Source organism: Oncorhynchus mykiss, chromosome 24 (assembly GCF_057628025.1).
Source record: "Oncorhynchus mykiss isolate SJ-2025 chromosome 24, ASM5762802v1, whole genome shotgun sequence".
Lineage (NCBI taxonomy): Eukaryota > Metazoa > Chordata > Actinopteri > Salmoniformes > Salmonidae > Oncorhynchus > Oncorhynchus mykiss.
The window spans coordinates 42693509-42719624 of record NC_143045.1 but is presented as its reverse complement, the minus strand read 5'-3'; the positions used below and the strand labels follow the sequence as shown (position 1 = coordinate 42719624).

General features: G+C 49.1%; 1 protein-coding gene across 5 annotated transcripts in view; it reads left to right on the top strand.

The window, feature by feature from the left end:
* hnrnpul1 (heterogeneous nuclear ribonucleoprotein U like 1) overlaps nt 1-23526 on the top strand; it is a 56491-nt gene extending 32965 nt beyond the window's left edge. Inside the window, exons 9-15 of one of the 5 annotated variants that reach the window (XR_016491456.1) lie at nt 9635-9757; nt 9972-10100; nt 10216-11904; nt 17826-18083; nt 18288-18442; nt 22631-22801; nt 23289-23526. Coding sequence is in view for 2 of the 5 variants with exons in the window: in XM_090218997.1 (XP_090075123.1) it covers nt 9635-9757; nt 9972-10100; nt 11736-11904; nt 17826-18110; nt 18288-18442; nt 22631-22801; nt 23289-23441 (1185 nt within the window). In the remaining 3 variants the exon portion in view is untranslated. Of the gene's footprint in view, nt 1-9634; nt 9758-9971; nt 10101-10215; nt 11905-17825; nt 18111-18287; nt 18443-22630; nt 22802-23288 lie in introns of all 5 variants that reach the window. The other 4 variants (XM_090218998.1, XM_090218997.1, XR_016491454.1 and 1 more) reach the window with 4 other exon arrangements.
* The last annotated feature ends 2590 nt before the right edge of the window (nt 23527-26116 follow it).

The following is a 26116-nucleotide window of genomic DNA, read 5'->3' as shown; positions in this document are numbered from 1 at the left end:
CCCAGACACCCTAGAGCAGGGATCATCAACTCCCATCATCCCAGACACCCTAGAGCAGGGATCATCAACTCCCATCATCCCAGACACCCTAGAGCAGGGATCATCAACTCCCATCATCCCAGACACCCTAGAGCAGGGATCATCAACTCCCATCATCCCAGACACCCTAGAGCAGGGATCATCAACTCCCATCATCCCAGACACCCTAGAGCAGGGATCATCATCATATACAGTACTACTATAGAGTATACTATACAGTACTACTATAGAGTACTACTATACAGTACTGCTATACTATATAGGGCCAGGATGATACCAGTATCGCAGTATATTTTCCACGGCAAAAATGGAAGTACGAAGCAGACAAAAGTATTTGGTCCTTTAAAAACCTGCTGTATATAACCTATTGTGTACATGGAGTAGCCAGACAAATATTTTAAAAAGTAGGCAGTCAGGGAGTTCATTAAACCGGTCTTCTCTTGAGATTAAAGTCATATTTGTAGTTTTACAATTATTTACACTTTTTTGGGGGGGCTATCCAAGAGGAAACGGCGTTGAGGCAGGAGAGGAGGAGTCCTGGTGAGGCAAAGGAAACACCGGCCACCTCTTCCCTCCATTCTATTGGCCAAGTCTCTTGATAATGAGGTGGATGACCTCTGATCGTGGATTTGATACCAAAGGTCAGAGACAAAACACATCCCTGAGGAGAGCCTGTGTTGGTGGTGGAGTGGAGACAAAACACATCCCTGTGTTGGTGGTGGAGTGGAGACAAAACACATCCCTGAGGAGAGCCTGTGTTGGTTTTGGAGTGGAGACAAAACACATCCCTGTGTTGGTGGTGGAGTGGAGACAAAACACATCCCTGAGGAGAGCCTGTGTTGGTGTTGGAGTGGAGACAAAACACATCCCTGTGTTGGTGGTGGAGTGGAGACTAAACACATCCCTGAGGAGAGCCTGTGTTGGTGTTGGAGTGGAGACAAAACACATCCCTGTGTTGGTGGTGGAGTGGAGACACAACACATCCCTGAGGAGCGCCTGTGTTGGTGGTGGAGTGGAGACACAACACATCCCTGAGGAGCGCCTGTGTTGGTGTTGGAGTGGAGACAAAACACATCCCTGTGTTGGTGTTGGAGTGGAGACACAACACATTCCTGAGGAGCGCCTGTGTTGGTGTTGGAGTGGAGACACAACACATCCCTGAGGAGCGCCTGTGTTGGTATTGCGTATGTCCGACACGTAGGGACCTTTTTTGACTTGCTGTGAGCGTTGGCCCAGGAAGTCCAACAGCCACAAAACCAGTCCCCCATCTAAGGAGAAGTCCCTAATGAGTCTCTGTGCCAGAATGTAGGGCTGGATTGTGTTGAAGGCAGAAGAAAAGTCAACAAACAGAACCCTGACATGGGATTTGGCCCCCTCTAGATGTCAATAGACCATGTTAAGGAGGGTAAGAATGGCATCATCAACTCCTCTGAGAGGCTGATAGGCAAACTGAAATGGGTCGAGAAGCTTCTGGGTGACGCTGAGAATATGACTTTTCATAAGTTTCTCAAGGCATTTCATTACCAAGGATGTCAAGGCGACAGGGAGGTAGTCATTCAGCACAGAGGGATTAGATGCTATAGGAATGGGTATAATTATTGAGTTTTTACACAATACTGGCACGTGTTGCTGGTCGAGTGAGGATTGGGAAATGTCTGTTAAAAACAAACTACCTCAGGCCAACCTACTGTCGGCTCCTGGAGAGGGAGAAACCCACAGTTACAACTACCTCAGGCTAACCTACTGTCGGCTCCTAGAGAGGGAGAAACCCACAGCTAAAACTACCTCAGGCCAACCCACTGCCGGCTCCTAGAGAGGGAGAAACCCACAGCTAAAACTACCTCAGGCCAACCCACTGCCGGCTCCTAGAGAGGGAGAAACCCACAGCTAAAACTACCTCAGGCCAACCCACTGCCGGCTCCTAGAGAGGGAGAAACCCACAGCTAAAACTACCTCAGGCCAACCCACTGCCGGCTCCTAGAGAGGGAGAAACCCACAGCTAAAACTACCTCAGGCCAACCCACTGTCGGCTCCTAGAGAGGGAGAAACCCACAGCTAAAACTACCTCAGGCCAACCTACTGTCGGCTCCTAGAGAGGGAGAAACTCACAGCTAAAACTACCTCAGGCCAACCTACTGTCGGCTCCTAGAGAGGGAGAAACCCACAGTTAAAACTACCTCAGGCCAACCTACTGTCGGCTCCTGGAGAGGGAGAAACCCACAGTTAAAACTACCTCAGGCTAACCTACTGTCGGCTCCTGGAGAGGGAGAAACCCACAGTTACAACTACCTCAGGCTAACCTACTGTCGGCTCCTAGAGAGGGAGAAACCCACAGCTAAAACTACCTCAGGCCAACCCACTGCCGGCTCCTAGAGAGGGAGAAACCCACAGCTAAAACTACCTCAGGCCAACCCACTGCCGGCTCCTAGAGAGGGAGAAACCCACAGCTAAAACTACCTCAGGCCAACCCACTGCCGGCTCCTAGAGAGGGAGAAACCCACAGCTAAAACTACCTCAGGCCAACCCACTGCCGGCTCCTAGAGAGGGAGAAACCCACAGCTAAAACTACCTCAGGCCAACCCACTGTCGGCTCCTAGAGAGGGAGAAACCCACAGCTAAAACTACCTCAGGCCAACCTACTGTCGGCTCCTAGAGAGGGAGAAACTCACAGCTAAAACTACCTCAGGCCAACCTACTGTCGGCTCCTAGAGAGGGAGAAACCCACAGTTAAAACTACCTCAGGCCAACCTACTGTCGGCTCCTGGAGAGGGAGAAACCCACAGTTAAAACTACCTCAGGCCAACCTACTGTCGGCTCCTGGAGAGGGAGAAACCCACAGTTAAAACTACCTCAGGCCAACCTACTGTCGGCTCCTGGAGAGGGAGAAACCCACAGTTAAAACTACCTCAGGCCAACCTACTGTCGGCTCCTAGAGAGGGAGAAACCCACAGTTAAAACTACCTCAGGCCAACCTACTGTCGGCTCCTAGAGAAAGAGAAACCCTGTTAAAACTACCTCAGGCCAACTTACTGTCGGCTCCTCCTCCTCCGGTCTGTAATCGCCACGTCTCGAGCTGACCACCGTCCTTCCTGTTCTTGTCCTCTGAGGCGACCTGCCAGAATGACTACCACCCTGTAGCACTCACATCTGTAGTCATGAAGTGCTTTTTAAAAGGCTGGTTAGGGCACACATCAACTCCCATCATCCCAGACACCCTAGAGCAGGGATCATCAACTCCCATCATCCCAGACACCCTAGAGCAGGGATCATCAACTCTCATCATCCCAGACACCCTAGAGCAGGGATCATCAACTCCCATCATCCCAGACACCCTAGAGCAGGGATCATCAACTCCCATCATCCCAGACACCCTAGAGCAGGGATCATCAACTCCCATCATCCCAGACACCCTAGAGCAGGGATCATCAACTCCCATCATCCCAGACACCCTAGAGCAGGGATCATCAACTCCCATCATCCCAGACACCCTAGAGCAGGGATCATCAACTCCCATCATCCCAGACACCCTAGAGCAGGGATCATCAACTCCCATCATCCCAGACACCCTAGAGCAGGGATCATCAACTCCCATCATCCCAGACACCCTAGAGCAGGGATCATCAACTCCCATCATCCCAGACACCCTAGAGCAGGGATCATCAACTCCCATCATCCCAGACACCCTAGAGCAGGGATCATCAACTCCCATCATCCCAGACACCCTAGAGCAGGGATCATCAACTCCCATCATCCCAGACACCCTAGAGCAGGGATCATCAACTCCCATCATCCCAGACACCCTAGAGCAGGGATCATCAACTCCCATCATCCCAGACACCCTAGAGCAGGGATCATCAACTCCCATCATCCCAGACACCCTAGAGCAGGGATCATCAACTCCCATCATCCCAGACACCCTAGAGCAGGGATCATCAACTCCCATCATCCCAGACACCCTAGAGCAGGGATCATCAACTCCCATCATCCCAGACACCCTAGAGCAGGGATCATCAACTCCCATCATCCCAGACACCCTAGAGCAGGGATCATCAACTCCCATCATCCCAGACACCCTAGAGCAGGGATCATCAACTCCCATCATCCCAGACACCCTAGAGCAGGGATCATCAACTCCCATCATCCCAGACACCCTAGAGCAGGGATCATCAACTCCCATCATCCCAGACACCCTAGAGCAGGGATCATCAACTCCCATCATCCCAGACACCCTAGAGCAGGGATCATCAACTCCCATCATCCCAGACACCCTAGAGCAGGGATCATCAACTCCCATCATCCCAGACACCCTAGAGCAGGGATCATCAACTCTCATCATCCCAGACACCCTAGAGCAGGGATCATCAACTCCCATCATCCCAGACACCCTAGAGCAGGGATCATCAACTCCCATCATCCCAGACACCCTAGAGCAGGGATCATCAACTCCCATCATCCCAGACACCCTAGAGCAGGGATCATCAACTCCCATCATCCCAGACACCCTAGAGCAGGGATCATCAACTCCCATCATCCCAGACACCCTAGAGCAGGGATCATCAACTCCCATCATCCCAGACACCCTAGAGCAGGGATCATCAACTCCCATCATCCCAGACACCCTAGAGCAGGGATCATCAACTCCCATCATCCCAGACACCCTAGAGCAGGGATCATCAACTCCCATCATCCCAGACACCCTAGAGCAGGGATCATCAACTCCCATCATCCCAGACACCCTAGAGCAGGGATCATCAACTCCCATCATCCCAGACACCCTAGAGCAGGGATCATCAACTCCCATCATCCCAGACACCCTAGAGCAGGGATCATCAACTCCCATCATCCCAGACACCCTAGAGCAGGGATCATCAACTCCCATCATCCCAGACACCCTAGAGCAGGGATCATCAACTCCCATCATCCCAGACACCCTAGAGCAGGGATCATCAACTCCCATCATCCCAGACACCCTAGAGCAGGGATCATCAACTCCCATCATCCCAGACACCCTAGAGCAGGGATCATCAACTCATCAGCTGTGGGCCGATTCTTTTCTTCAGCGGATGGATGGACAGGGGGACCGAAAACAATAATTACAAATAATTTGTAGACTGCAAAAATGACCGCAAGAAGCCCAAATAGATATAATATTTGACTAAAACATCATAATTTCAAATCTTCTTTCCATTTGATCACCAGTCTCTCTATTGTGCGTGGGAATACCTGCGAGTCAAATTTGGGCCGCAAGCTGGGGAATCCTGCCCTAGAGCCACTCCAATTTGCATACCGCCCTAACAGATTCCATAGACGACGTCATCTCATTTGCATATCACTCTTAACAGATCCATAGACCACGTCATCTCATTTGCATTCCGCACTGCCCTCACCTGCCGAGATAAGAGGAACACAATGCTGTTCATTGACTACAACTCAGCGTTCAACACCATAGTCCCCTCCGAGCTCGCCTCCAAGCTAAGGACCCTGGGACTAAACACCTCCCTCTGCAACTGGATCCTGGACTTCCTGACGGGCCGCCCCCAGGTAGTAAGGGGAGGCAACATCACCTCCGTCACGCTGATCCTCAACACGGGGGCCCCACAAGGGAGTGTGCTTAGTCCCCTCAAGTACTCCCTGTTCACCCACGACTGTGTGGCCACGCACTACTCCAACACCATCATTAAGTTTGCTGACGACATGATGGTAATAGGCCTGATCACCGGAAACGATGAGCCTACACAGAGAAGGTCAGTGACATGGCAATGTGGTGCCGGAACAACAACCTCTCCCTCAATGACAGTAAGACCAAGGAGCTGATCGTGGACGACAGGAAACGAGGGGGGGCGAACACGCCCCCGTCCACATCGACGGGGCTGCAGTGGAGCGGGTCGAGAGCTTCAAGTTCCTCTGTTGTCGAAATCACTAAGGACCTAAAATGGTCCACACACGCACAGTGGTGAAGAAGGCACGACAGCACCTCTTTCCCCTCAGGAGGTTAAAAAGAGTTGGCATGGGTCCTCAATTCTTCAAAAAGTACAACTTTAAACTTCATTGTCTCGATACTTCGGTCCCGATATGATTGGTATTACGATTCTCTTATGTTTTGCGTTTCGATATTATTGTGATTTGATGTTCCAAACATATTGCTCTCTATATGGGGCGGCAGGTAGCTTAGCACTTAAGCGGTTGGGCCAGTAATCGAAAGGTTGCTTGTTCGAATCCCCGAGCTGACTAAATGAAAAATCTGATGTGCCCTTGAGCAAGGCACTCTGGATCTGCTGAATTTAAAACATTTTTTTAAAACCTTTATTTAACCAGGCAAGTCAGTTAAAGAACAAATTCTTATTTTCAATGACGGTCTAGGAACAGTGGGTTAACTGCCTTGTTCAGGGGGCAGAACGACAGATTTGTACTTTGTCAGCTCGGGGGATTCGATCTTGCAACCTTTCGGTGACTAGTCCAACGCTCTAACCACTATGCCACCTCTACACTCTGACCACTAGGCTACCCTGCCGTCTCTACACTCTAACCACTAGGCTACCCTGCCACCTCTACGCTCTAACCACTAGGCTACCCTGCCACCTCTACACTCTAACCACTAGGCTACCTGCCACCTCTACACTCTAACCACTAGGCTACCTGCCACCTCTACACTCTAACCACTAGGCTACCCTGCCTCCTCTACACTCTAACCACTAGGCTACCCTGCCGCCTCTACACTCTAACCACTAGGCTACCCTGCCGCCTCTACACTCTAACCACTAGGCTACCTGCCTCCTCTACACTCTAACCACTAGGCTACCCTGCCACCTCTACACTCTAACCACTAGGCTACCTGCCACCTCTACACTCTAACCACTAGGCTACCTGCCACCTCTACACTCTAACCACTAGGCTACCTGCCACCTCTACACTCTAACCACTAGGCTACCCTGCCGCCTCTACACTCTAACCACTAGGCTACCCTGCCTCCTCTACACTCTAACCACTAGGCTACCCTGCCGCCTCTACACTCTAACCACTAGGCTACCCTGCCGCCTCTACACTCTAACCACTAGGCTACCTGCCTCCTCTACACTCTAACCACTAGGCTACCCTGCCACCTCTACACTCTAACCACTAGGCTACCCTGCCACCTCTACACTCTAACCACTAGGCTACCCTGCCACCTCTACACTCTAACCACTAGGCTACCTGCCGCCTCTACACTCTAACCACTAGGCTACCCTGCCGCCTCTACACTCTAACCACTAGGCTACCTGCCTCCTCTACACTCTAACCACTAGGCTACCTGCCTCCTCTACACTCTAACCACTAGGCTACCCTGCCGCCTCTACACTCTAACCACTAGGCTACCCTGCCGCCTCTACACTCTAACCACTAGGCTACCCTGCCACCTCTACACTCTAACCACTAGGCTACCCTGCCACCTCTACACTCTAACCACTAGGCTACCTGCCACCTCTACACTCTAACCACTAGGCTACCCTGCCACCTCTACACTCTAACCACTAGGCTACCCTGCCACCTCTACACTCTAACCACTAGGCTACCCTGCCACCTCTACACTCTAACCACTAGGCTACCTGCCGCCTCTACACTCTAACCACTAGGCTACCCTGCCGCCTCTACACTCTAACCACTAGGCTACCCTGCCACCTCTACACTCTAACCACTAGGCTACCTGCCACCTCTACACTCTAACCACTAGGCTACCCTGCCACCTCTACACTCTAACCACTAGGCTACCCTGCCACCTCTACACTCTAACCACTAGGCTACCCTGCCACCTCTACACTCTAACCACTAGGCTACCTGCCGCCTCTACACTCTAACCACTAGGCTACCTGCCTCCTCTACACTCTAACCACTAGGCTACCTGCCGCCTCTACACTCTAACCACTAGGCTACCCTGCCACCTCTACACTCTAACCACTAGGCTACCCTGCCACCTCTACACTCTAACCACTAGGCTACCTGCCTCCTCTACACTCTAACCACTAGGCTACCTGCCTCCTCTACACTCTAACCACTAGGCTACCCTGCCGCCTCTACACTCTAACCACTATGCTACCCTGCCGCCTCTACACTCTAACCACTAGGCTACCTGCCGCCTCTACACTCTAACCACTAGGCTACCTGCCACCTCTACACTCTAACCACTAGGCTACCTGCCTCCTCTACACTCTAACCACTAGGCTACCCTGCCGCCTCTACACTCTAACCACTAGGCTACCCTGCCGCCTCTACACTCTAACCACTAGGCTACCCTGCCGGCTCCACACTCTAACCACTAGGCTACCCTGCCGGCTCCACACTCTAACCACTAGGCTACCTGCCTCCTCTACACTCTAACCACTAGGCTACCCTGCCTCCTCTACACTCTAACCACTAGGCTACCTGCCTCCTCTACACTCTAACCACTAGGCTACCCTGCCTCCTCTACACTCTAACCACTAGGCTACCCTGCCGCCCCTCCACTCTAACCACTAGGCTACCTGCCGCCTCTACACTCTAACCACTAGGCTACCTGCCTCCTCTACACTCTAACCACTAGGCTACCCTGCCGCCTCTACACTCTAACCACTAGGCTACCCTGCCGCCTCTACACTCTAACCACTACGCTACCTGCCTCCTCTAACCTCTAACCACTAGGCTACCTGCCTCCTCTAACCTCTAACCACTAGGCTACCCTGCCGCCCCTCCACTCTAACCACTAGGCTACCTGCCGCCTCTACACTCTAACCACTAGGCTACCTGCCTCCTCTAACCTCTAACCACTAGGCTACCTGCCTCCTCTAACCTCTAACCACTAGGCTACCCTGCCGCCCCTCCACTCTAACCACTAGGCTACCTGCCTCCTCTACACTCTAACCACTAGGCTACCCTGCCTCCTCTACACTCTAACCACTAGGCTACCTGCCACCTCTACACTCTAACCACTAGGCTACCTGCAGCCTCTACACTCTAACCACTAGGCTACCTGCCACCTCTACACTCTAACCACTAGGCTACCTGCCTCCTCTACACTCTAACCACTAGGCTACCCTGCCACCTCTACACTCTAACCACTAGGCTACCCTGCCACCTCTACACTCTAACCACTAGGCTACCTGCCGCCCCTCCACTCTAACCACTAGGCTACCCTGCCGCCCCTCCACTCTAACCACTAGGCTACCTGCCGCCTCTACACTCTAACCACTAGGCTACCCTGAAATGTATACGTCTGCAGCAACGAGACAATGAGTTTTGATCCGTTATGTAAATAAAAGTGCTTAGAGCATGTTGTTCACTGTTTTAAAAACAAGATGGAGAACCAACTACAGGAGGAACAATACCAGAGTTTTGGCTCAGGGACAGCCAAATCAACAAATATTTATATATATATTTTTTTTAAATAGCGCTAGCTGATGCTATATAGTGAATCAACAATTGGAGTCAAAGTATCAATATAATATCCAAAAATGTCCCAAAAAAGTATATGCTATGTAACGGTATCGACCCCCCCCCAACGCTACGGGCTAGTTATTTACTACTAGCCGTGTCTGAAAAGTTCTAGCCTCGGGCTATCTTCATTTTCATCCCTGCCTCTGTCTAGATCCTCATGATGGTGGGTCTGCCAGCCTGTGGCAAGACCACCTGGGCCTCAAAACATACTGAGAGTCACCCGGAGAAGAAATACAACACCCTGGGAACCAACGCCATCATGGAGAAGATGAAGGTAAGCCTTCATGACCCTGATAACCTGTCATAACCTTCAGCTCTCTGAGGTCACAGGTGGGGCTACACAACTGATTCAACTAATGCAATAGTTCACAATCGTCAATTTAGTCAACTAGAAGCTGAATGAGGTGTGTTACTGCTAGGCTTGAGTGTGTTATCTAGTTATCTAAAAATAGACCCCCCCCGTATAAGAGCTATGTCCTTCCTACCAGGTGATGGGTCTGCGTCGTCAGAAGAACTACGCCGGTCGTTGGGACGTTCTGATCCAACAGGCCACTCAGTGTCTCAACCGCCTCATCCAGATCGCCGCACGCAAGAGACGCAACTACATCCTGGACCAGGTACGGTACCTACCGCTTCCTCTTGACTGCTTTCTGCTTCCTGTGTGTGTGTGTGTGTAATACGGCTCTGCTGACCTCTGCTCTCTCTCTAATTAACTATTTATTTATCTTGCAGGTCATGTTGATGATAGAGTAGAAGACACTATGGTTGTTGACCATCTTGTTGCCATTTATACCGGTGTTTTTCTATTTTATAAAGGACACCTGTTTATTAGGTCCTTCGTGTTATCTTCCATCCGTCTCAGTATTATTCTGCTACAACCCTTTTGTTGTTCTTTTACAGTATTTTACTGTATTATTACTACAGTATTTTACTGTATTATTATTATTATTATTACAGTATTTTACTGTATTATTACTACAGTATTTTACTGTATTATTACTACAGTATTTTACTGTATTATTACTACAGTATTTTACTGTATTATTACTACAGTATTTTACTGTATTATTACTACAGTATTTTACTGTATTATTATTATTACTAAAGTATTTTACTGTATTATTACTACAGTATTTTACTGTATTATTATTATTACTACAGTATTTTACTGTATTATTACTGCAGTATTTTACTGTATTATTACTACAGTATTTTACTGTATTATTACTACAGTATTTTACTGTATTATTATTATTATTATTACAGTATTTTATGTGTTTTTATGCATCTGTAGTCCTGTTGACTTTTGTAAAGATGTTTACAAACAGTAGAACTCTGCCTGGTGAGTAAAGACAAACCACTTCTGTTGCCATGGTAACTATAACGAGACAGACCGACCGTTGATAGCCTTAATGATAAAACAGCCAGACTGTGTTTTCTGTTGTTAAATGCATTAACCCCCCCGAAGGTAAGTGGAAAAGATGAGGAGACTAACCATTTTGAAGTTTCCAGAGAGACGTCGTTGCTGCGGTTACTAACGGTAAGTCAGTCTTTACAGAGGTGTCTGCCGGAAACCGTGAGTAGCAACAGGTAGGTTGTATCTGTGTGTGCGTGTGTGTCTACGGGACAGGAGGACGACCGTGACAACCAGGTAGGCACAGGTAAGTCAAGGGGACCCTGGCAGGTGTAGATTCACATTTCCACTAGTGTCAAGTCAATCATTGTTCAGATACATTGGGAATCAACCAGATAACTGAATCATGGGAAGGACTGTTTGAGGACATGAAATTAACCACGAAAGTCGTTTAGGACTGTAGTCGTTTTAGTGCCACTTGTAGATGAGAATTTTAAGAGTTAAATATCCGCATTCATGATCAACGGTATCGTCCGCACGCCACACCGTTACCCAAATCTCAAGAAATGTTACCTTTAAAGATTCAGGGCGGGCTAGTTGTTTAAAGGGTCCCCTTCGCTCTGTGACAGTAACAGGATCTTGAAGACGACGTGGAGAGGTGCAGTCTGGGAAGGTAGGTCTGTGGCCTGGGGAGAGTGAGTGAAATACCACCCGCTAGTTAACCACCCAAAGAGTAAAAACCAACCAGGGTAAAACACCTCTCTACCTTCATTATTTCAGGGTTCCCGGCTTCCCTGCCAGAGGAAAACAAAGCCTGTCCATAACACGACAAGTAAACAACAACAAGTAAACGATAACAAACAGCCTTCTACCTCTTTCCTTGTGTCACCATTGCTAGACAAATGTTTATGGATCAGCCCAGAGACGAAAAATGCGCCCTTTTGAGGGGTTTCAGCGCAAGGCTATTGTAATATGTCCCACGGAGGAGGACTTTAAAGAGCGAACGTTAAGACAAACTGATGAACAGGGGAAGGATGTGCCAGATCAGGCTGTGTTAGAAATGAAAGGTAGGAACAACCATGTGGAAACAAAACCAACCAATAAACCAAAAAAAAAAAAACAGATCTACTTTACTTTTTTCTATGTTTTTGTCTCTAAAATCAAATCTTGGAAGATGCTCTCCCAACCCCTGGCCCCCCCTCCCCAACCCCTGGCCCCCCCTCCCCAACCCCTGGCCCCCCCTCCCCAACCCCTGGCATCCTTCCCTGCCCCCCAACCCCTGGCCCCCCCTCCCCAACCCCTGCCTCCTTCCCTGCCCCCCCTCCCCAACCCCTGCCTCCTTCCCTGCCCCCCAACCCCTGGCCCCCCCTCCCCAACCCCTGCCTCTTTCCCTGGCCCCCCCTCCCCAACCCCTGCCTCCTTCCCTGCCCCCCATGCTTCCAGCCTCCGGACATATTTAAGATGCAGTACCCTTTGAGCCTCCTGCCCCTCTATGTTGCCCCTCTATGTTGTCCCTCTATGTTGTCCCTCTGTGTTGCCCCTCTATGTTGCCCCTCTATGTTGTCCCTCTATGTTGTCCCTCTATGTTTCCCCTCTGTTCCCCCTCTGTTACCCCTCTATGTTGCCCCTCTATGTTGCCCCTCTATGTTGTCCCTCTGTGTTGCCCCTCTATGTTGCCCCTCTATGTTGTCCCTCTATGTTGTCCCTCTATGTTTCCCCTCTGTTCCCCCTCTGTTACCCCTCTATGTTGCCCCTCTATGTTGTCCCTCTATGTTGCCCCTCTGTGTTTCCCCTCTATGTTGTCCCTCTATGTTGCCCCTCTATGTTGTCCCTCTATGTTGCCCCTCTGTTTCCCCTCTATGTTGCCAGTCTATGTTGTCCCTCTATGTTGCCCCTCTGTGTTGCGCTCTATGTTGTCCCTCTATGTTGTCCCTCTATGTTGTCCCTCTATGTTGCCCCTCTATGTTGTCCCTCTATGTTGCCCCTCTGTGTTGCCCCTCTGTGTTGCCCCTCTGTGTTGCCCCTCTATGTTGCCCCTCTGTGTTGTCCCTCTGTTTCCCCTCTATGTTGCCCCTCTATGTTAACCCTCTATGTTGCCCCTCTGTGTTGCCCCTCTGTGTTGCCCCTCTATGTTGCCCCTCTGTGTTTCCCCTCTGTGTTGCCCCTCTATGTTGCCCCTCTGTGTTTCCCCTCTGTGTTGCCCCTCTATGTTGCCCCTCTATGTTGCCCCTCTGTGTTGCCCCTCTGTGTTGCCCCTCTGTGTTGCCCCTCTATGTTGCCCCTCTATGTTGCCCCTCTGTGTTGCCCCTCTGTGTTGCCCCTCTATGTTGCCCCTCTATGTTGCCCCTCTATGTTGCCCCTCTGTGTTGCCCCTCTGTGTTGCCCCTGCCAACCCGCTGACCTGTTGCACTGCAAACTGTGCTCTAGATGTGCTCTAAATTGAACTAACTTACTGTCAAAAAGTAGTGGACACTCAGTCTGCAAGGGCTGTTGACAAGCTTATTGGCTGTCGGTGAGCTGACTCATGTTCAGACCAGCAGTCATGTGTCAGTCATGTGTCAGTCATGTGTCAGTCCTTTTTGACAGCTGTTTTAAGAGCAGTGTTACGGCAGCACTTGGTTTGCAGTGGCGCTTCCTCCTCCCCTCCCCTCCCCTCCCCTCCCCTCCCCTCCCCTCTCCTCCCCTCCCCTCCCCTCCCCTCCCCCGCTCCTCTGTGTTCGCTTGAACAAATGTTTCCTCCAGGTTCTCTGGAGGTTGAATTTGTTCTGACTGCAGTAGCCAAACAGCCAGTCTACAGAACCCCTCCTACCCTCAGTCTACAGAACCCCTCCTACCCTCAGTCTATAGAACCCTCCTACCCTCAGTCTACAGAACCCCTCCTACCCTCAGTCTATAGAACCCCTCCTACCCTCAGTCTATAGAACCCTCCTACCCTCAGTCTACAGAACCCCTCCTACCCTCAGTCTACAGAACCCCTCCTACCCTCAGTCTATAGAACCCTCCTACCCTCAGTCTACAGAACCCCTCCTACCCTCAGTCTACAGAACCCCTCCTACCCTCAGTCTATAGAACCCTCCTACCCTCAGTCTACAGAACCCCTCCTACCCTCAGTCTATAGAACCCCTCCTACCCTCAGTCTATAGAACCCCTCCTACCCTCAGTCTATAGAACCCCTCCTACCCTCAGTCTACAGAACCCCTCCTACCCTCAGTCTATAGAACCCCTCCTACCCTCAGTCTGCAGAACCCTCCTACCCTCAGTCTACAGAACCCCTCCTACCCTCAGTCTACAGAACCCCTCCTACCCTCAGTCTATAGAACCCTCCTACCCTCAGTCTACAGAACCCCTCCTACCCTCAGTCTACAGAACCCCTCCTACCCTCAGCCTATAGAACCCCTCCTACCCTCAGTCTGCAGAACCCCTCCTACCCTCAGTCTATAGAACCCCTCCTACCCTCAGTCTACAGAACCCCTCCTACCCTCAGTCTATAGAACCCCTCCTACCCTCAGTCTACAGAACCCTCCTACCCTCAGTCTACAGAACCCCTCCTACCCTCAGTCTATAGAACCCCTCCTACCCTCAGTCTACAGAACCCCTCCTACCCTCAGTCTATAGAACCCCTCCTACCCTCAGTCTACAGAACCCTCCTACCCTCAGTCTATAGAACGCTCCTACCCTCAGTCTGCAGAACCCCTCCTACCCTCAGTCTACAGAACCCCTCCTACCCTCAGTCTACAGAACCCTCCAACCCTCAGTCTACAGAACCCTCCTACCCTCAGTCTACAGAACCCTCCTACCCTCAGTCTACAGAACCCCTCCTACCCTCAGTCTACAGAACCCTCCTACCCTCAGTCTATAGAATGCTCCTACCCTCAGTCTGCAGAACCCCTCCTACCCTCAGTCTACAGAACCCTCCTACCCTCAGTCTACAGAACCCCTCCTACCCTCAGTCTACAGAACCCTCCTACCCTCAGTCTATAGAATGCTCCTACCCTCAGTCTGCAGAACCCCTCCTACCCTCAGTTACAGAACCCTCCTACCCTCAGTCTATAGAACGCTCCTACCCTCAGTCTGCAGAACCCCTCCTACCCTCAGTCTACAGAACCCCTCCTACCCTCAGTCTACAGAACCCTCCAACCCTCAGTCTACAGAACCCTCCTACCCTCAGTCTACAGAACCCTCCTACCCTCAGTCTACAGAACCCCTCCTACCCTCAGTCTACAGAACCCTCCTATCCTCAGTCTATAGAATGCTCCTACCCTCAGTCTGCAGAACCCCTCCTACCCTCAGTCTACAGAACCCTCCTACCCTCAGTCTACAGAACCCCTCCTACCCTCAGTCTACAGAACCCTCCTACCCTCAGTCTATAGAATGCTCCTACCCTCAGTCTGCAGAACCCCTCCTACCCTCAGTCTACAGAACCCCTCCTACCCTCAGTCTACAGAACCCTCCTACCCTCAGTCTATAGAACGCTCCTACCCTCAGTCTGCAGAACCCCTCCTACCCTCAGTCTATAGAACCCCTCCTACCCTCAGTCTGCAGAACCCCTCCTACCCTCAGTCTATAGAACCCCTCCTACCCTCAGTCTACAGAACCCCTCCTACCCTCAGTCTATAGAACCCCTCCTACCCTCAGTCTACAGAACCCTCCTACCCTCAGTCTACAGAACCCCTCCTACCCTCAGTCTATAGAACCCCTCCTACCCTCAGTCTACAGAACCCCTCCTACCCTCAGTCTATAGAACCCCTCCTACCCTCAGTCTACAGAACCCTCCTACCCTCAGTCTATAGAACGCTCCTACCCTCAGTCTGCAGAACCCCTCCTACCCTCAGTCTACAGAACCCCTCCTACCCTCAGTCTACAGAACCCTCCAACCCTCAGTCTACAGAACCCTCCTACCCTCAGTCTACAGAACCCTCCTACCCTCAGTCTACAGAACCCCTCCTACCCTCAGTCTACAGAACCCTCCTACCCTCAGTCTATAGAATGCTCCTACCCTCAGTCTGCAGAACCCCTCCTACCCTCAGTCTACAGAACCCTCCTACCCTCAGTCTACAGAACCCTCCTACCCTCAGTCTGCAGAACCCTCCTACCCTCAGTCTATAGAATGCTCCTACCCTCAGTCTGCAGAACCCCTCCTACCCTCAGTCTACAGAACCCTCCTACCCTCAGTCTATAGAACGCTCCTACCCTCAGTCTGCAGAACCCCTCCTACCCTCAGTCTACAGAACCCCTCCTACCCTCAGTCTACAGAACCCTCCAACCCTCAGTCTACAGAACCCTCCTACCCTCAGTCTACAGAACCCTCCTACCCTCAGTCTACAGAACCCCTCCTACCCTCAGTCTACAGAACCCTCCTACCCTCAGTCTATAGAATGCTCCTACCCTCAGTCTGCAGAACCCCTCCTACCCTCAGTCTACAGAACCCTCCTACCCTCAGTCTACAGAACCCCTCCTACCCTCAGTCTACAGAACCCTCCTACCCTCAGTCTATAGAATGCTCCTACCCTCAGTCTGCAGAACCCCTCCTACCCTCAGTCTACAGAACCCCTCCTACCCTCAGTCTACAGAACCCTCCTACCCTCAGTCTATAGAACGCTCCTACCCTCAGTCTGCAGAACCCCTCCTACCCTCAGTCTATAGAACCCTCCTACCCTCAGTCTGCAGAACCCCTCCTTCCCTCAGTCTACAGAACCCTCCTACCCTCAGTCTATAGAACCCTCCTACCCTCAGTCTACAGAACCCTCCTACCCTCAGTCTGCAGAACCCCTCCTACCCTCAGTCTACAGAACCCTCCTACCCTCAGTCTATAGAACCCTCCTACCCTCAGTCTATAGAACCCTCCTACCCTCAGTCTGAAGAACGCTCCTACCCTCAGTCTACAGAACCCTCCTACCCTCAGTCTATAGAACCCTCCTACCCTCAGTCTGCAGAACCCCTCCTACCCTCAGTCTACAGAACCCTCCTACCCTCAGTCTGCAGAACCCTCCTACCCTCAGTCTGCAGAACCCCTCCTACCCTCAGTCTACAGAACCCTCCTACCCTCAGTCTACAGAACCCTCCTACCCTCAGTCTATAGAACCCTCCTACCCTCAGTCTGCAGAACCCCTCCTACCCTCAGTCTACAGAACCCTCCTACCCTCAGTCTACAGAACCCTCCTACCCTCAGTCTGCAGAACCCTCCTACCCTCAGCCTATAGAACCCCTCCTACCCTCAGTCTACAAAACCCCTCCTACCCTCAGCCTATAGAACCCCTCCTACCCTCAGCCTACAGAACCCTCCTACCCTCAGTCTACAGAACGCTCCTACACTCAGCCTTCACAGCATACCCTCAGCCCACCCTCAGCCTACACAGCATACAATCAGCCTTCACAGTCTACCCTAAGGCTTCACAGTCTACCCTCAGCCTACCCTCAGCCTACACAGCATACAATCAGTCTTCCCCCACCTACCCTCAGCTTACAGTCTACCCTCAGCCTACACAGCATACAATCAGCCTACACAGTCTACCCTCAGCCTTCACAGCATACCCTCAGCCTTCACAGCATACCCTCATGCTACACAGTCTGCCCTCAGCCTACCCTCAGCCTTCACAGTCTACCCTCAGCCTTCCCTCAGCCTTCACAGTCTACCCTCAGCCTTCACAGTCTACCCGCAGCCTACCCTCAGCCTTCACAGCCTACCCTCAGCCTTCACAGCCTACCCTCAGCCTTCACAGCCTACCCTCAGCCTTCACAGTCTACCCTCAGCCTTCACAGCCTGCCTCCTTCCATCTCCACCCAGTTCTTTCTCTTTTCTATGATTCCCCTCATCATTATGTGATAATAATTTATCTTTTCATTTTGTCTCCCGGTGGTGTTGGCTGATCTGGCCTTCGCTACAACCTCTCCTCTCTCTCTCTTTCTCTCTCTCTATCCTGTCATCCTGGACCGGTCCGTCTCCTCCATCTGTCTCTCTCGGTGGTCATCTCTCCATCCTGGCTTCCAGCCAACTTCCTGCTCCCTGAGCCCAGCGACTTCCTGGAAGAGGTGATTTTTGTGGAGCTGCAGCGGGAAGAGGCTTTCAATCTGGTGAAGGAATACAACGAGGAGGGACGCAAGGCCGGCCCACCCCCCGACAAACGCCATGACAACCGTCCGGGAGGGTTCCGTGGCAACGGCGGAGGCTACCAGCGCTATGACGACCGTGGCGGTCCTCGCGGCGGCGTAGGATACCAGAGTAGAGACGCAGGCGGATACAGAAGGGGTAAGGAAGGAACAGACTCCTCCCCAGGTCAGTCACTCACACTTTTCTCCTGAAGTGTGCATTCGTACACTCTCCCATCAGGGGGATTTAAGAGGGAGGGACTGATTTAGGGCGGTTGTTGCTCACACCAATCCACTGCTTTTCACCGTGTCTGGGCTAGGCCCTGCTCTAAGAGATGTCCCTGTATGTCTCGCTCTGTTTCAGGCAACAACCGTGGCGGCTACACCGGCAACCGCTGGGGTGGGAACGGTAACTACCGTGAGGGGGGGTCTTCGGCTCCGAGGGGAGGGTACAACCGTAACCAACAGTCAGGAGGCTACAACCGCCCGGCGCCCTACAGCAAAGGGGGATACAACCAGGTAACCATGGATACACCTGCTGTCTTGTCTGTCTGCACATTAATGGAGAGGATATGAGTTTTACCTGAGCAGGAAAAACTCTGTGTCATAGCCCATCAACTAGAGGTTTTCCTGGTCGGGTGAAATAGTCAGGAAAAAGTCCTGACACTAACAATGTGCTATGAATCAGGGTACGACATAAATTATAGGACCATTGTAACGATGGTCCTCCTCTTCTGATGAGGGAGTAGGAAGGATCGGACCAATGTGCAGCGTGGTAAGTGTCCATGTCAATTTATTAGAACTGAACACACAAAATAAAATAACAAAGTGAATGAAAGACACGAAACAGTTCTGTCAGGTGAATAAACAGAAAACAACTACCCACAAATCATAGTGGGAAAACAGGCTGCCTAAGTATGGTTCTCAATCAGAGACAACGATCGACAGCTGCCTCTGATTGGGAACCATACCAGGCCAAACACAGAAATACAAAACCTAGAACACAAAAACATAGAATGCCCCCCCCCCCAACTCACGCCCTGACCAAACTAAAATTTGAGACATAAAAAAAAGGAAACTAAGGTCAGGACGTGACACCGCTGGGCCGGCCCAGTAGCTTCTCGGCGCATTTTGGCAATCCAGTTCAACATTTACCTGCTCTGTCGCAGTCTACCGATTTGAAAACCACTGAAGACCACGTGTCAGAAAAGTCATGCTATTTGTAATTTGAGCAATATGATTGGCCATTCATTCAACTACGCTCATCGCGAGTCGCAACTTCTTGAGCAGTATGTGAGTTGATGCCGCCACACAGCGGGCAGCCCAGAGGGAAAAAGAAGCGCCCATCAATCTATTCGCTGAGCTTATTTATAAAAATAAAATGTTTTTAAGGGAAAGTGATTTACAAACGTAAACCTTCAATAGTGAACATACTAGCAATACGCTGGCTACGGTTGATAGTCGGCAAAAAGAAAGCTACAAAAATACACCTAGCATTCGTCTTAGCTAGACTACTGTATTAAACTACCCCAGGACCCTACTGTAGCCAGATTTGTATATATTTTCAAAAGTACTTCTCTTAAAGGGGCAACGTCCTATTTTGAGATTGAAATATTTTAGAAATACGTGAATGACTGTATTAATAAACTACCCCAGGACCCTACTGTATTAATAAACTACCCCAGGACCCTACTGTATTAGTAAACTACCCCAGGACCCTACTGTATTAGTAAACTACCCCAGGACCCTACTGTATTAATAAACTACCCCAGGACCCTACTGTATTAGTAAACTACCCCAGGACCCTACTGTATTAATAAACTACCCCAGGACCCTACTGTATTAGTAAACTACCCCAGGACCCTACTGTATTAGTAAACTACCCCAAGACCCTACTGTATTAGTAAACTACCCCAGGACCCTACTGTATTAGTAAACTACCCCAGGACCCTACTGTATTAGTAAACTACCCCAGGACCCTACTGTATTAATAAACTACCCCAGGACCCTACTGTATTAGTAAACTACCCCAGGACCCTACTGTATTAGTAAACTACCCCAGGACCCTACTGTATTAGTAAACTACCCCAGGACCCTACTGTATTAGTAAACTACCCCAGGACCCTGATGTATTAGTAAACTACCCCAGGACCCTACTGTATTAGTAAACTACCCCAGGACCCTACTGTATTAGTAAACTACCCCAGGACCCTACTGTATTAGTAAACTACCCCAGGACCCTACTGTATTAGTAAACTACCCCAGGACCCCGATGTATTAGTAAACTACCCCAGGACCCTACTGTATTAGTAAACTACCCCAGGACCCTACTATATTAATAAACTACCCCAGGACCCTACTGTATTAATAAACTACCCCAGGACCCTACTGTATTAATAAACTACCCCAGGACCCTACTGTATTAATAAACTACCCCAGGACCCTACTGTATTAGTAAACTACCCCAGGACCCTACTGTATTAATAAACTACCCCAGGACCCTACTGTATTAATAAACTACCCCAGGACCCTACTGTATTAGTAAACTACCCCAGGACCCTACTGTATTAAACTACCCCAGGACCCTACTGTATTAGTAAACTACCCCAGGACCCTACTGTATTAGTAAACTACCCCAGGACCCTACTGTATTAATAAACTACCCCAGGACCCTACTGTATTAGTAAACTACCCCAGGACCCTACTGTATTAGTAAACTACCCCAGGACCCTACTGTATTAATAAACTACCCCAGGACCCTACTGTATTAGTAAACTACCGCCAGGACCCTACTGTATTAATAAACTACCCCAGGACCCTACTGTATTAGTAAACTACCCCAGGACCCTACTGTATTAATAAACTACCCCAGGACCCTACTGTATTAGTAAACTACCCCAGGACCCTACTGTATTAATAAACTACCCCAGGACCCTACTGTATTAGTAAACTACCCCAGGACCCTACTGTATTAATAAACTACCCCAGGACCCTACTGTATTAATAAACTACCCCAGGACCCTACTGTATTAGTAAACTACTCCAGGACCCTACTGTATTAGTAAACTACTCCAGGACCCTACTGTATTAATAAACTACCCCAGGACCCTACTGTATTAATAAACTACCCCAGGACCCTACTGTATTAGTAAACTACCCAGGACGCTACTGTATTACCCTAATGTACCCCAGGACCCTACTGTATTAATAAACTACCCCAGGACCCTACTGTATTAATAAACTACCCCAGGACCCTACTGTATTAATAAACTACCCCAGGACCCTACTGTATTAGTAAACTACCCAGGACGCTACTGTATTACCCTAATGTACCCCAGGACCCTACTGTATTAATAAACTACCCCAGGACCCTACTGTATTAGTAAACTACCCAGGACGCTACTGTATTAGTAAACTACCCAGGACCCTACTGTATTACCCTAATGTACCCCAGGACCCTACTGTATTAGTAAACTACCCAGGACCCTACTGTATTAATAAACTACCCCAGGACCCTACTGTATTAGTAAACTACCCCAGGACCCTACTGTATTAATAAACTACCCCAGGACCCTACTGTATTAATAAACTACCCCAGGACCCTACTGTATTAGTAAACTACCCAGGACCCTACTGTATTAATAAACTACCCCAGGACCCTACTGTATTAGTAAACTACCCCAGGACCCTACTGTATTAATAAACTTCCCCAGGACCCTACTGTATTAATAAACTACCCCAGGACCCTACTGTATTAGTAAACTACCCAGGACGCTACTGTATTAGTAAACTACCCCAGGACCCTACTGTATTAATAAACTACCCCAGGATCCTACTGTATTAATAAACTACCCCAGGACCCTACTGTATTAGTAAACTACCCAGGACCCTACTGTATTAATAAACTACCCCAGGACCCTACTGTATTAGTAAACTACCCAGGACGCTACTGTATTACCCTAATGTACCCCAGGACCCTACTGTATTAATAAACTACCCCAGGACCCTACTGTATTAGTAAACTACCCAGGACGCTACTGTATTAGTAAACTACCCAGGACCCTACTGTATTACCCTAATGTACCCCAGGACCCTACTGTATTAGTAAACTACCCAGGACCCTACTGTATTAATAAACTACCCCAGGACCCTACTGTATTAGTAAACTACCCCAGGACCCTACTGTATTAATAAACTACCCCAGGACCCTACTGTATTAATAAACTACCCCAGGACCCTACTGTATTAGTAAACTACCCAGGACCCTACTGTATTAATAAACTACCCCAGGACCCTACTGTATTAGTAAACTACCCCAGGACCCTACTGTATTAATAAACTTCCCCAGGACCCTACTGTATTAATAAACTACCCCAGGACCCTACTGTATTAGTAAACTACCCAGGACGCTACTGTATTAGTAAACTACCCCAGGACCCTACTGTATTAATAAACTACCCCAGGATCCTACTGTATTAATAAACTACCCCAGGACCCTACTGTATTAGTAAACTACCCAGGACCCTACTGTATTAATAAACTACCCCAGGACCCTACTGTATTAGTAAACTACCCAGGACGCTACTGTATTACCCTAATGTACCCCATGGCTGGGCCAGTATATTTTTGGTTAACGTTGAATAGTTTAAAAGTAGTAATGGAGTCTGTTTTCGTTTTCCGACATGCTTTTCTTTCTCTCTCCGCCAGAGTTACAACCCCAGCAGCTATAATCAAGGCAACTACCAACAGGGTTACACCTACGGCAGCTACAGTCAGTACCCAGGATACAGCCAAACTCAGAGTTACAGCGAGTCTACGCCAGCTGCCGCAGGACAGACCTACAGCCAACAGCAGAACTACAACCAGCAGTACCAGCAGGTAGTTACCATAGCAACCCGGCAGTATCAGCAGGTAGTTACCATAGCAACCAGCAGTACCCGTATGTAGTTACCATAGCTACCAGCAGGTAGTTACCATAGCAACCAGCAGTACCTGTATGTAGTTACCATAGCAACCAGCAGTACCAGCAGGTAGTTACCATAGTAGCAACAACGGTAGTATGCCAGGATTCAGGTGAACTCGGGTAACCGTGCTACAGCTAACCTCCAGTATCAGCCTGAAGTTATTGGATAGGGTATTTAATCATTTTAGAAACTTCAGCTGGATAGGGTATTTAATCACGGAGAGATAGGGTATTTAATCACCGAGAGATAGGGTATGTAATCACTGAGAGAGGGGGTATTTAATCACTGAGAGATAGGGTATTTATTCACTGAGAGATAGGGTATTTAATCACCGAGAGATAGGGTATTTATTCACTGAGAGATAGGGTATTTATTCACTGTATTGCCTCTCTCTCTCGCAGTATGCCCAGCAGTGGCAGCAGTACTACCAGAACCAGTCTCAGTGGAACCAGTACTACGGCCAGTATGGGAACTATGCCGGCCAGGGGCAGGGTCAACCAGGTCAGGGTTCACAGGGGCAGGGAGGTCAGGGGGCATCAGGTTCCTCCCAGTAACCTCTGACCTCTAACCTTTACAGCAGGGGTCAACGAAAGGCGGTTTATGCCCCACAATAAAATTAATTGTTCCCACCAAAAAAAATGTTTGTTTTTTTTTTATTTGAGGCGGGGGTTATTTTTGGTCCAAAAATATTAATATCACCAGGAATTCTGCTAAAAATGAGTTTAATTTAGGAAATTTGTTCACCAGGTATTCCCAGAAAGAAAATAAAAAAGAGACGTGATCATGTCTCAATGTAGGCGAGGTATGACATGATTTTTATTTTCCATTACAATCTCATTTTGGGTCTTAGTTGTGGTCAATTTGCAGTGTACTAGTTGTAATCATTATGTTCCGACCCCCCCCCCCCCCCCCCCCCCCGAACATCTACACTGACAAAAAAAAATTGTTACCGCGGCTGAATCTAGTTACCTACCCCTGCTCTACATGTCTACTGATCTACTGTCTATCTACATGCCCAAACACACACACTCTCTCACACACACACACACACACACACACCACATCGCTGCCTCTTGTCACACATCATAATGACACACATTCGCATACACATGTATACACACTCACACAAACGTGGCACAAACACACACACACACACACACACAGAGAAGCTCACAGACGTCACACACACTTCAATGTTCACACACATTAACAGCAGCTTACTTCTAGCCAGCGTTAACCCTGTGTGTCTGGGCCCTTTTTTAATTGACTGTGCCAACGTGTAGAGTAGATCAGACATGTAGAGAAACATCTTCCTCTGAACTATGCCTGAATGTGGATGTACTGTCCGTCTGTCTGCCTGTCCGTTTGTCTCTCTGTCTGTCTGTATCTCTGTCTCTCTCTCTCTGTCTGTATCTCTATATCTCTGTCTGTCCGTATCTCTGTCTGTCTGTATCTCTATATCTCTGTCTGTATCTCTGTCTGTCTGTCTGTATCTCTATATCTCTGTCTGTCTGTATCTCTGTCTATCTGTCTGTCTGTATCTCTGTCTGTCTGTATCTCTATATCTCTGTCTGTATCTCTGTCTGTCTGTCTGTATCTCTATATCTCTGTCTGTATCTCTGTCTATCTGTCTGTATCTCTGTCTGTCTGTATCTCTGTATCTCTGTCTGTCTGTATCTCTATATCTCTGTCTGTATCTCTGTCTATCTGTCTGTATCTCTGTCTGTCTGTATCTCTGTATCTCTGTCTGTCTGTATCTCTATATCTCTGTCTGTCTGTCTGTCTGTATCTCTATATCTCTGTCTGTCTGTCTGTATCTCTATATCTCTCTCTGTCTGTATCTCTGTCTGTCTGTCTGTCTGTATCTCTATATCTCTATATCTCTGTCTGTCTGTATCTCTGTCTCTCTCTCTGTCTGTATCTCTATATCTCTGTCTGTCCGTATCTCTGTCTGTCTGTATCTCTATATCTCTGTCTGTATCTCTGTATGTCTGTCTGTATCTCTGTCTGTCTGTCTGTATCTCTATATCTCTGTCTGTCTGTATCTCTGTCTATCTGTCTGTCTGTATCTCTGTCTGTCTGTATCTCTATATCTCTGTCTGTATCTCTGTCTGTCTGTCTGTATCTCTATATCTCTGTCTGTCTGTATCTCTGTCTATCTGTCTGTCTGTATCTCTGTCTGTCTGTATCTCTATATCTCTGTCTGTATCTCTGTCTGTCTATATCTCTGTCTGTCCGTCCGTCCACAAACTCCACTTCCTTTTTAGTTCATTCAATGTTTTAGATTTAAAAGCCCTGGACACAAATAAGAGCGTGTTTGTTTACAGCGGAGAAAAATACCAGGTTTTTCCTGTATCGCTGTCCTGTTGTGTGTGGTCCCCCCCTCCTCTGCTGTCTTCACGTCCTGCTCATTAGAAACACTTAAAACAGTCTTAAGTTGGAGGTTGGTAATGTTGTTGTTTTAGTCATCCTGGTAGATATTTACATGATGTAAAAGAGGATCAGATGAGGTTTCAAGGTGTTAATAGTATTTTATGATCTGCGGTGTGTCCACTGGTTTGTCCACTGGTGTGTCCACTGGTTTGTCCACTAGTGTGTCCACTGGTTTGTCCACTGGTGTGTCCACTGGTGTGTCCACTGGTTTGTCAACTGGTGTGTCCACTGGTTTGTCCACTGGTGTGTCCACTAGTTTGTCCACTAACAGCAGAATGTTTGGCCACTAGTTAGTCCACTAGTTAGTCCACTGGTTTGTCCACTAACAGCAGAATGTGTGTCCACTAGTTTGTCCACTAGTTAGTCCACTGGTTTGTCCAATAGTTAGTCCACTGGTTTGTCCACTAGTTAGTCCACTAGTTAGTCCACTGGTTTGTCCACTAACAGCAGAATGTTTGTCCACTATTTAGTCCACTAGTTAGTCCACTGGTTTGTCAACTAGTTAGTCCACTAGTTAGTCCACTGGTTTGTTGGCTAGTTAGTCCACTAGTTTGTCCACTAGTTAGTCCACTGGTTTGTCCACTAGTTAGTCCACTGGTTAGTCCACTGGTTTGTCCACTAGTTAGTCCACTGGTGTGTCCACTAGTTAGTCCACTGGTTTGTCCACTGGTTTGTCCACTAGTTAGTCCACTGGTTTGTCCACTAGTTAGTCCACTGGTTTGTCCACTAGTTTGTCCACTAACAGCAGAATGTTAGTTCACTAGTTAGTCCACTGGTTTGTCCACTAGTTTGTCCA